Source organism: Ranitomeya variabilis, chromosome 3 (assembly GCF_051348905.1).
Source record: "Ranitomeya variabilis isolate aRanVar5 chromosome 3, aRanVar5.hap1, whole genome shotgun sequence".
In the NCBI taxonomy this organism is placed as follows: Eukaryota; Metazoa; Chordata; class Amphibia; order Anura; family Dendrobatidae; genus Ranitomeya; species Ranitomeya variabilis.
This window is the reverse complement of record NC_135234.1, coordinates 24,034,246-24,046,184: the sequence shown is the minus strand read 5'-3', so window position 1 is coordinate 24,046,184 and position 11,939 is coordinate 24,034,246. Positions and strand designations below refer to the sequence as shown.

At 38.8% G+C, this 11,939-nt stretch overlaps 1 protein-coding gene across 2 annotated transcripts in view; it reads right to left on the bottom strand.

The window, feature by feature from the left end:
- Window positions 1-319: 319 nt before the first annotated feature.
- The window catches only part of CD86 (CD86 molecule), an 83,530-nt gene continuing 71,910 nt past the window's right edge, over window positions 320-11,939 (bottom strand). For both annotated transcript variants that reach the window (XM_077293777.1, XM_077293776.1), the window contains 3 exons: window positions 10,344-10,487; window positions 3,609-3,669; window positions 320-1,959 (listed from right to left, as the gene is read on the bottom strand). In XM_077293777.1, coding sequence (XP_077149892.1) covers window positions 1,914-1,959; window positions 3,609-3,669; window positions 10,344-10,487 — 251 coding nt within the window. In that variant the 3' untranslated portion in view covers window positions 320-1,913. The remainder of the gene's footprint in view (window positions 1,960-3,608; window positions 3,670-10,343; window positions 10,488-11,939) is intronic.

Sequence of the window (11,939 nt, the reverse complement as noted above, 5' to 3'; positions counted from 1 at the left end):
CTGTACATGTACTAGAACTTTGTAGAACCCATATTGCAACAATACCAACATAGAAGCTTAAAGGGTTTCATATAGAACAAGTTACGACCTATCCAGCTGATAGAGGATAAGTACTAATTTGGTGGGGGTCCAACTGCTGAGACCCATGCTGGTCACCAGAACGGGAAGCTGTTCCCAATTTTTAAGTTGAGCAGTGTGTCCACATGCACCGCTTTTTAATTCAATTTCTATAGGATTGCCGGAGATAGATCAATTGTGTGCGAGTTGACTACTTTCGTCAATCCCATAGTTGACTTAGGATCTCAACAGTTGGACCCAGATCTCATAGTTATAATATTATAATATATTCTTGTTCTATCCAAAAATACACCTGCAAGGTTTAAACAGTAACCCTTATTTTAATTTTAATTTCATAAATCAATAGTACGAATGGAAATAAGCAACTTTGTAATGTATCTTATCAGTGAAATCTGCTTTTTTCTCCTTCTGGACTGATCTTTCACTCTCAATTCAGGGCTAAAATCTCCATACAGTAAAGACAGATTTTCCCATTATTGTGATAGGAGATAACAATCGGTGCTTTTAATAGTCTATGGAGAGGAGGAGGAGCATTCTGCTGCAAGTTCTCCTGAAAAGAATGTTATGGTTCGCTATAGAGCTTTTAGAACCAACTGTCATCTTTTATCCCAGCAATGGGAAAATCTGTAGTCACTAAGGACAGATTTTCCCATTATTGTGATAGGAGATAACAATCAGTGCTTTTAAAAGTCTATGGAGAGGGGAGGAGCTAGAGGCAGACGAGCATTCTGCTGCAAGTTCTCCTGAACAGAATGTTACAGTTCGCCATAGAGCTTTTAGTTCCAACTGTCATCTCCTATCTCAGTGATGGGAAATCTGTCTTCACCGAAGACAGATTTTAGCCGTGAATTAAACATTTTTAGAATGAAAGATCAGTCCAGGAACGAAAGAAGTTAATTTCTCTGATAAGATATACGATAAAGTTTCTTATTTTCACAAGAACTACAGATTTATGGAGTAAAGATTAAAACTCAGTTTTTGCTAAAATGGAATTTGGATTTCAACAAAGGCTTATCTTACATTATAACATCATCCCCTATGCAAATATACTGTATATATATATATATATATATATATATATATATATATATACACAACAAAAATGAAAAATAGAAATTCCAAGAAAAACAGTATACAAAAAAATAAAGTGCTTAATTTTCTTGCTGAAGCATAAAGAGAAAAAACCAACTGTTGCAACTGATACAATTTCCTGGGTTTGTTCTTTTTCTCTTGTTTATAGGTATATATAAATATATAATAATAAAAAAAATAAGTCAGAAATCACTATAAAAACAACCCAAAAGTATATAAAAAGTCCTGCCGCCCATAAATCCAAGCTTATGCGAGTTTATAAATGTAAGAACAGCTTATCTAAAAATATACAGTGCACTTATTAGTCCATCATTAGGTCCGGAAAGATTAGGTCCATACATTCAAAAAACAAAAATAACAGCAAAAAGACAATCCAATTTTAAGTTGTGTATTTTTATATGTGAAATCCTTCATTTTCCTGTTGTCGGATGCCGATATACCGGGTGATTCAATAGGCTAGCTTGTCTTCAACTCCACCATACGTTTATCTAATGATAATAACATTGGAAATCTCTAAAACGAAAAAAGTTCACTCTCTTTTTATTAAAGAATAAAAAAAATCAAATCTTGTTTTTCTTTTCTTAGTCAGGTAGGTCAATCTTCATGAAAAAAAAAACATTCCAGGGAATTTTTGGAAGAATGACACAGTGTCACGGACATATATAAAGTCAGTTTCATATCCCCTTTGTGATGTCAGTATATATTGGTGAAATCATCCAGGGAAAAATAAATCTGTTGTTTTGTTAAGAAGTATCTTCTCTCTTTTGGATAAATGATTCGGCCTCCTCTCTAAGAGAAAAATAGAAATAGTATATTGGATAATGAAGTAAAACTATAGAAGATATCACATTTAGAAAAAAAAAAACTCTCAAAACATATTTTCTGATATGGAAAACCTATTTGAAAGTCCACTTCAGAGATGACCTGTTATTGAGTCAAAAGTGGGTAGTTTTTGTTCTTATTTTATTCAACAGATTTCCTGATTGGGATGTTTTTTTGTTTTTTTTTTTAAATCCGCCATATGGTTCCAAGGATATGGACAAATTTTATTATCTTTACCTAGGGGGCAGTCCTCATTGGATCCTCTGGGGCGTGTCTTAAAGCTGCTCTGCGTAATTAACCAATGAACCATGTTCCTTTGGAAAATGCCATAAAAATTATCACTGAATAAAAAAGCTTTTGTCTCTAGAACCCTATAACGAATTGTAAGAAAACAAAAAAAAAATGATATTCAGGGGACCAGTGGGAATGCAACAATTGCAAAAAACTGTCCACTTTTGATCTGGTGAAAGGTCATATTGTACATTCCGAACCTGATACAAGACCTCACAAATAAATTGTTCAAAGCGGACAGCCCTCTTTGAATAGCAACAGAAAAGTGTGAGTAATCCAATTTTACTGCAGGATAACCAAAGGTAACCCAAATTGTATGCAAATTAGCTCCTGATTAACTCAGACATTATCTAAATTAGCCCCTGAGTAAAGTAGACAATAGGCTGTTGACCATGCCATGACCCTTGGCTGTAGTCAACCGATAGATCAACAGGAAAGACAACAGAAATTTGAATGGTCACTTAGTAGATCTTGATAGCTCTTTGATTCGAGTGATTTTGATAATAATAATAATATTAGAGAGTTTCTAGTACCTTTTAAGTCACCTAAGATTATCATCAACTTTGTCAAGTGGGAGGAGATAAGACTATTTAAGTATCACATGGGTTCAATGTTCAGTAAATCTTAGCGCAAGGAGATAGAGAAACTTTCCAAAACGTGTGACATAAGTATGGAGGGAACATTGGTTGTGGTTCACAGGGGACACAAGAGGTACCTATGACCAATAAGACCCATTACTATACATTTCAGATTTTTCATTGGTGTATACTCCTCTATGTATACATTCAATCTCTTGAGTTGATTTTTGAATCTCGATGACCTTACAAGACTTCATCCAAGAAAAGTGAGCGATACTGATCTTGGCCATGGTAGAACACAAGGAAATTAGACTTTTGCGGGAGAGACATTGAAGTAGACTCCCTACACTGAAGAAGATGTGTGACCAATAACCTTTTCAGATTACAGGACCAAAACAAAACCACAAAAATAATCGGAGATACAAGTGCAAAACAGTGTCCGGTCATATAGGCCAGTGATAAGGTCACCAAGACTAAGTAAAATCTCCAATAGTTCTGATCTTGGAGGTCTTCACAAACCAGCAAATTCTATGTTCTTTCATTCTACCAATTTTTATTCCCAAAGTATTTCTTTCTTTTTGCTTCTGTCTTCTACATTCTTTTAGATTTTGATTCCGAAGGATGAGGTCGAGACTGTGCCTTAAACATTATATTCAGAATTACTATAAGTCAAACTAAATTGGGCTAGTATGGCTATGGTTGGATTGCGTGGGTAAGCAGATATTACATTCCTGAAGAAATACTTACTGCTGAGTGACATCGTTGTTTGGCACTGTTGTGGTTGGTGTTTGCCCATTCTGTAATGGTACTGAAAAAAACAACAATGCACAATTATTTTCTCTTTGCTTAAATGAATAGATCATCTGTCTGTACATGACATAAAGGTACACGGACTAGGTCTGAATGGTTATATACAGGTTGAGGGACTCCAGTTCTTTTTTAGATTCTGCTACACTATGTAGTACAGAAATGATTCCCCTAAATATGCCTGTTACAGTCCAAACCCCGTTCTGCACCCTTTCTATATCTCTTCTTTGCCCCTTCAATGCCTCCTCCAAGAAACAAACCTTATGGAACAACTGCTTTCTGGGATTGTTTTGTGATACTTGACAAATCTTTCAGAGTCCTGGAGGTCTCCCATTTTTTAGAGACTGTCCAGAAGAGTCGTCAGAAGAAATGAGAAGTACTTGATAAAGACCTGCTACAGGCCGAAACGTTGTACTTTTATGGCGGAATAAAGCTTCTTTTCAATTTGTTCACCTGGATTGTTCTCATTTCTTCTGACTGCTGTTATTTTCCAAGTGGGTTCCTTGGATTGAGAGTGGGCGTCCACACTTAGTGAGTGCTGTCAGCCTTTTCCTTATGTGTCTATCCAGAAGAGTCGGTCTCCCCTTTTTTGGAGACCATCCCGAAGAGTTGGAAACTCAATAGGTCACTTTATAAAAGAGTTTTCTCATTTTCAGAGATAGCAGTTACTCTCTAGCCCGACTAAAACTCATCTACCACATAAGAAGGGGGCATGAAAACATACAGAAACCAAAGCAAGTTCACCAGCTCACAGGTTAAAGTTTAGGCAGCAATCTGTTGGGTGCGTTGCACAGACAAGGACTGTGGGCTAATTCCCAAGTAGTAGATGAAGTAGAAAATAAATGGCTCCAAAATCCACAAGCAGAAAATAAATATTTGTCAAAACTACATTTTAAATACATGAAATAGAAAAAAAAGTTAAAAATTAAATATTTCCTACGCATTTCAAGCCTTAATCATAGCACCAGGCATAAACAGATCATAACAAGGGCACTATATGGGCTTGAAATGCGTAGGCCAAGTGTTTCATTTTTAATTTTTTTCTATTTCAAAGCGAAGTAATTGAAGCGTAGTTTTTAACAAATATTTTTTCTCTGTTTGCAGATGCTGGAACTACTTGAACCTACATAAAATGGGGGCAGTGATATAGATTTTGGGTCCAGGAACTTTAAGAAGCTCAGGGCAAGGTAAAAAAAAATACCCATTCCATTTAACAACAGTAAACACAAAGGAAAAAAAAAGGAGGTGTACAGTTTTTGTGAATAGCAAATTAAAAGTGGTACCACAATACCTGTATCCTAATGGGAGGGACTATGACATGAATTAGAATACTTTTCTAAGCCTGGGACGGTCCAAGTGTCCAATCCCCTCCTTACCCTTTTTTCCTTTTTTATGCCCTCCTGTATTCACATTCAATTTTCTTTTTTAACAGTTTACATGCAGGATATAATTGATGGTTGTGACCTTTGAGAAAAGTGTCCACACATATTAGGGATGGATGGAGCAGGAAGGTTCCTTTTATTCTTTTCTAACAGGACTGATACGTGCATACTAGAGGCGGGAAAATCTAATTCAAGTTGCATTGAATTCTCCTAAAATTTTACAAAAATCTGAATAATTCCAGAATGTAAACTATTTGCAATTATCTCAGTGCAAATTTGGCAAAATGGCTGTCATCTGTAGTTGCCATTTTGCTAAACCATAGACCGCCAGGCAAAAAAAAAAAGAATAATACTCACCTCACTGCTCACCTATCCCACTGCCCATCCAGTCCTCTCTGCCTCTCCTTTTTCCCTTCTCCCATCGCGTACATTCTTCACCTCTTCCATGCAGTCGCGAAGCTCGTCATGAAGTCCAAACGTTTTAAAGCGCATCGTCCTACTGGAGTGATGCGGACGACGAGAATGCATGCGATGGGGAATGGGGAAAGGAAGAGATGCAAAGGCCCGGACAAGGAAGGTGAGCCGTGGGTGAGTATTTTTTTTTTTATACATCAAATGTTTATTTAGACCCTAAAGCATAACAAAATAAAATATCAATTTTCACTAAAAAAACATAATCAAGAGTCACATTTTTCTCTAAAATTTTCATGAGTTCTCGAATTCCAATCTTGGTAGATTTATATCTTAGGAAGTATCATGAAATATTACAAAATGACATAAAGCGCTAATTGGCTGTTCAGATCACAGATATGAGAGCTGCTCTTTTCTTAATTTTGTAGCCAGGATACATTTCGTACATATGTAGACGCGTAAACTGAGAGTCGTTCTCCAAAACACAGGTGTGACCACGGGCGTGTCGTGCAATAGAAATGTAATGAGTGTCGTGAACAAAGTCAACAATGAATATATTGATGCTAAATTATGGTCCTTTTCCCTTCCCCTCTTTTTTTCTTTTCTGTACCCCGAATTTAATATATTAACACAGTGAATAAAAGTATTGATAAAAAAAAAGAGTAAACAGGTATGCAGCAAGAATCTCAGAATGAACTGACGTATTTCTAACAAGCCTGTCTGGAATTTCCCGTACTTCCTTCATGTGTTTAATAATTTGCAGCCCGTACAGAGCCAAATGTAATTATTAAAAAAAGGAACCAGTGTTCTCTCTGCTTCTTAATGGGAATATTTCACCAGGCTTTTTGCTATTTACCAGATAGACAAACAATATAAGGCGAGAGAGCCTATTTCCAGGAATGTGTCATTAATTAGTCTGTGTTTTGTAGTGTCAATACAATCAATATTTTATTAACAGGAAATTATCACTGCAGGACTAGGTGTCATGTGCAGGGTAGTCCAGCTAAATTGTATAACCCCGCCCCCACCGCTGATTGGTAACTTGCTTCCAGGGCACACAAGAAGCTACAAATCAGTGGTGTGGGCGGGGTTATACACAGCTCAACATTCTGAGCTCTTATACATCTACTGCAGATAAAACAGGGATTCTATCAAAACTACACCAAGCAGCTCAGTACATGATACATCACTGGTATCAGGGTCTCTTAGCCTATTTTATGCTGCTTTCAGATTCCAGAGCAAAAAACTGGTGACAGATTCCCTTTAAAACTGAAGCCCAATGCAAGGGCTTCACTATATCACCCTAGAAGACTGATTTTGACAGGTACCTCCATAATATTAGGCTGATTTCACACTTCCGTGGATGGACAACATTGTCCAAATATTCTGACCCAGACTTACAGTAACTGTCAGGTTCAGGTCGGGAGACCCATAGCTGGTCCGGACATTGTGATCTGTACTTAGACAAGGAATGACGGGTGTGTGAATCTAGCTGTACTCTGTTTTAAAGTCTCGTAAAGAAATATGGCAAGCGCAAAAATAGGATTAAAGCTAGCTACAGATCTACAGATTTACAGCGCCACCCTTGCTCTCAGTCTGTGTCTGGTATGGCAGTTCAGAAATTCAATTGAATGGGGCTAAGTTGCAATACTACATATGATTTAGAGACAAGAGTGGGGCTAGTTATGAAAGAAAACCACCATGTTGTAAAGGGGTATGTAGATTTTTTTTTCATTCTGTTTTTAACTATTATTACTGTGTTGTCCACCATGATAACTGTTTAATTCTACATCAGAACTGCCGGACAAGAGATCAATGGCTTAACTTAAAGATACTGAGCCATAATGCAAAATCTGTGGATGGACTCCTCACCCAGTTCATGCCATTAAAGTGCAAACAGAACTATGACAACCCCTGCCCAAGGTGAATAAATTTCATCAAAATTGTTTGTGGGATTTTTATTCATTTTTCTTTGGAAAATTCTTCTATGTCTGGGAGATTCCTGGGGCATCTTGCATCCTCTGCTATCTTAAGATCTAGCCAGAGATTTTCAATGATGTTCAGATCAGGGGACTGTGAGGGCCATTGAAAAACCTTCAGCTTGCACCTTTTGAGTTAGCCTATTGCAGATTTTGACATGTGTTTAGGATCATTATCCATTTGTAGAAGCCATCCTCTTTTCAACTTCAGATTTTTTTTTACAGATGGTGTTATGTTTGCATCAAGTATTTGCTGAAATTTCATTGAATCCATTCTTCCCTCTACCTCTGAAATTTTCCCCATGACATTGGCTGCAACTCAACTCCAAAGCATGATTGATCCACCCCCATGTTTAATAGTTGGTGAGATGTTCTTTTTCTTGAAATTCTGTTCCCTTTTTTCTCCACAAATACCTTTGATCATTTGGCCAAAGAGTTCTTTTGCATACTTCTGACGCTGAATTTTACGGTGTGAACGCAGGAGAGGTTTTCTTTCGATGACTCTTCCACGAAGGCCAGGTGCAGGTGTCTCTGAACAGTAGAACAATGTACCACAACTTCAGAGTCTGCTACATCTTTCTGAAGGTCTTTTGCAGTCAAGCAGGGGCTCTGATTTGCCTCTCTAGCAATCCTACTACCACCTCTCACTGAAGTTTAGCTTGGTCTTCAGGCCTGATCTTGAGCTCTACTGTTCCTGATAAGTACCATTTCTTAATTACATTTAAAATTGAAGAAAGGGCAACTTGAAAACGCTTTGCTATCTTCTTATAGCCTTCTCTGGCTTTGTGGGCTTCCAGCTTTTTCATTTTCAAAGTGCTAGGCACTGCCCTCCGCCTGGAATCTCAATTTCTCTGGTATCTGTATCCAGACAATGCAAATACCAGTGATTGCTATGGTGGAGCAGGGGGCTATTGGCTATGGCCTTCATTCTATGTGTAGTGGTCTCTGGGGTCATAATACTGCGTGGACAGCTGTAAGGGCATCACAATGTGTGAGAGGGCTTGAAGGTTATCATATTGTGTGTGGGGGCTGTGGGGCCCATCATATTGTATGTAAGGGTTGTGTAGTCCAATATACTATGTGCAGAGGACTATAGATGCCATTATACTTTGTGTGAGGTCTGTGTGGTCCATCATACTGTAAGTGGAGGCTGTGGGGCCATCATACTGTGTGTGTGGAGACTGTGGAATCCATCATATTGTGTTTTAGGGCTGCTGAGTCCATTAGACTGTGTGTGGAGGGCTAGAGATGCCATCTTACTGGGTGTGGGGTCCATCATACTGTTTGTGGGAGCTGTGAGGTCCATCATACTGTGTGTGAGGGTTGTGGGGTCCATTATAATGTATGTATGGGGCTATAGGTGGCATCATATTGTGTGGGGGATCCATCTTATTGTGTGGAGGCTGTAGGGCCAGCATTCTGTATTAAAACAACATTTCTACCAAATGCATTACCTAATAGATGCTATGGATGATGCAGAAAATAGAGGAAGACGCAATATCCTTAGATTGTGGGTCAGCCAGAAACTGTTGAATTTAAAGATCTTTCCACACACTGCAACATATCTTTTATAAGGTCTTGGAAGAGTTTCATGATACAGGGATAGAACTGGATAGGGCCCATAGGGCTCTCGGTCCCAACCCAAAGGATCACCGCGTGATATCATATGTCGCGTGCACTGCTACGCCATTATGCAAAAACTCTGCAATGGTTCCGTGGCTCTTTTCCACAAGTCAAAGATACAAATTTTATCTGACTTATCTCATCTTGCTCTTCAGAAAAGAAGAACCCTAAGACCTCTTCTAAACAGGCTTCGGTCATATGATTTACCATACATCTGGAGGTTACTATTTCACCTCCAGTTGTGCCATGCGGGTAAGATGTTCACCCTTCGGTCACTGGATGACATCATTACCTTCACCATAGCTCTGGATCTTCCCTCAATTGAAATTGAAGATTGGCCAGCCACTCCCACCGAGTCCCGAGAGGGTCTGAGAGTTTCAAAGAACACCCAGCGCCATAAGGGGAGAGGCACAAAAAGATTTGGGCCCTTTTTTCTGATATCTTCTGATTTTTTCGGGACCCTCTTGACTGTAGGCAATTGCAATTGTTAATAACAAGTTTGTGAAACTGATACGTATATAATACTTATCTGAGTACCGGTAATTATCTATCTGTTAACTTATCCTTGGTTGCTCTGGTGATTTATAGAGATGGCCTCTTGGAGGATCTTGCTTTATAAATAAGAATATTTTTATAAGTATAAAGTTTAACATGGGCTCTAATAGCAAGATGACAAACATAACGACTTCATCGGTTTTCATCTCTCAGGCAGAGTTTTATGCGTTTTCTTATCTTCTTTTGGTAGAAATGTTTTACAGACCAGTTACATTTCATGTACTAAATTCTCTTTCTCAGTTCGGGACGTTAAGCTCCTCCATAGAACCCATTTAACTCTGGTAACCTTGACTATTTCCTTTTATTTTTATTCTATATCACTCTTATTCTTGCTCTTTTTTCACTTTCTATCTCATACACCCATTCTTTTGACTTAGTATCTTTCTCTCCCTCCTTACTTTCCTTCCCCTCAACCTCCATAACTTTTAAAATGACACAGGTCCTTTAATGCTCGGGGGCTGAATGTTCCACGGAACTCGGAACTCGGACTCTTCAGTGGGGAATAAAGTTTATTTAGTATCAGCAGCGTGGGTCTAAGTGCTGGCGCTGGGCAGGTTCACAACGCTATTATGCTGCAGATTAACTCCATATCTGCAGGTTAATAGCGCTTTTTCACGTGACACGATCCCTTTAAGAACAATAAAATAGAGTAGATTACATTGAATTGATTAGTTAAATATTGTAATTTTTCATTGCGCTTAATATTTGTGGTCAGGTTTACTCACTTGATCTCCTGGTCTTTTTGGACTTCTTATGAGAACAATATATCACGGCGGCAAGGATGAAGACGACGATCAGGATAATGCACGGGATAATATATTTTAAATTATTATTTTCCTCTTCTGGGATGGTGACTTCAGGATTTAATTCTGTAATAAAAAACGTCACTATAGTAAATTCTAAAGAAAACATGAGTCCCCAGAAAAATTTCAGCAGAAGTTTCTACCTGCGTATGCTAATTGTCCCTACCATATTGCTGTTTCTGCAGCATGAGCATATGCCTGTGAACACATGTAGTGGGACATATGCAGTGGGTCATGTGTAGAAAGATGAGCTCCCATTTGTTTCCAGCAAAATCTATTAGTCAAAATTTTTAAGGGATTTGCTTAACCCAACAAATTTGAAGTTTGCAATTACCTAAAATGGCTGCCACCATCTCACCTAATACAGAAGACTGCATCAGCCAAAGAAGGTTAGTAAGACCTCGGACAGGATATCCCATACCTGTCCGCCATACAGTCAAGTCCCACGCTGTAAATCCATCTCAAGGGGTTAAATACATTTACAACCGGGAGTGCTGCTAATGCGGCAGCTCCCGGCTGTAAACAATTGGGGAATGAATGAACAGCTGCCTGCGCAGCCTCCCCGCCTGACCGGACATGAACTGATTAGCATGGGAAAGTTTCTGAACATTTACCCACACTGTAGTTCACCGTGTCAGGCGGGGAGTCAGCGCATGCTCAGTAACTACCGCTGACGTCACTGAGGCTGCGCTGACTCCCCGCCTGATGCGGTGAACTAACAAATAGGGTACAATGGTGTGCACTCAGTCAATTTAGATCGAGGTGCTGGTGCCACAGACTATGAAAGTCCAATCAATCAATTAAATTAGAAGACACCGCACACTCTAATAGTTTAGTGTGCAAAAATCAGGGTACATTTTATTAAACATGGGAGCAGAGAACAAGTATAGAAGCGATCAAGGTAGTGACATGACGTGGGGAGCCACATTTTGCCACAACGAATGGTTGATTTGTGGCTGGATTGTGGATTTTTACACTTCGGTGTTTTCTTGGTGCCTTATGGTACTTTGTTGCTCCTGCATGGTTTGCAATCTCCCTAATGGATTTGTACCAGCATTTTGTACAGTATATATGTATCTAATTTATGTATACTTACCCGTGTTCTGTTCTGTCTTTTTAGCGATATATGAATAAGACTCGGAAGAGTCGAAACGTCATGTCACTACCTTGATCGCTTGTATACTTGTTCTCTGCTCCCATGTTTAGTAAAATTTACCCTTATTTTTGCATACTTAACTATTAGAATGTGCGGTGTCTTCTAATTTAACTGATGCGGTGAACTGACAGCGTGGGTAAATGTTCAGAAACTTTCCCACGCTAATCAGTTCATGTCCGGCCAGGCGGGGAGGCTGCGCAGGCAGCTTTTCATTCATTCCCCAGTTGTTTACAGCCGGGAGCAGCTGCATTAGCAGCGCTCCCGGTTGTAAATGTATTTAACCCCTTGAGATGAGATGGATTTACAGCGTAGGACTTGACTGTATGGCGGACAGGTATGGGATATTGTTGCTTTTTTAATTT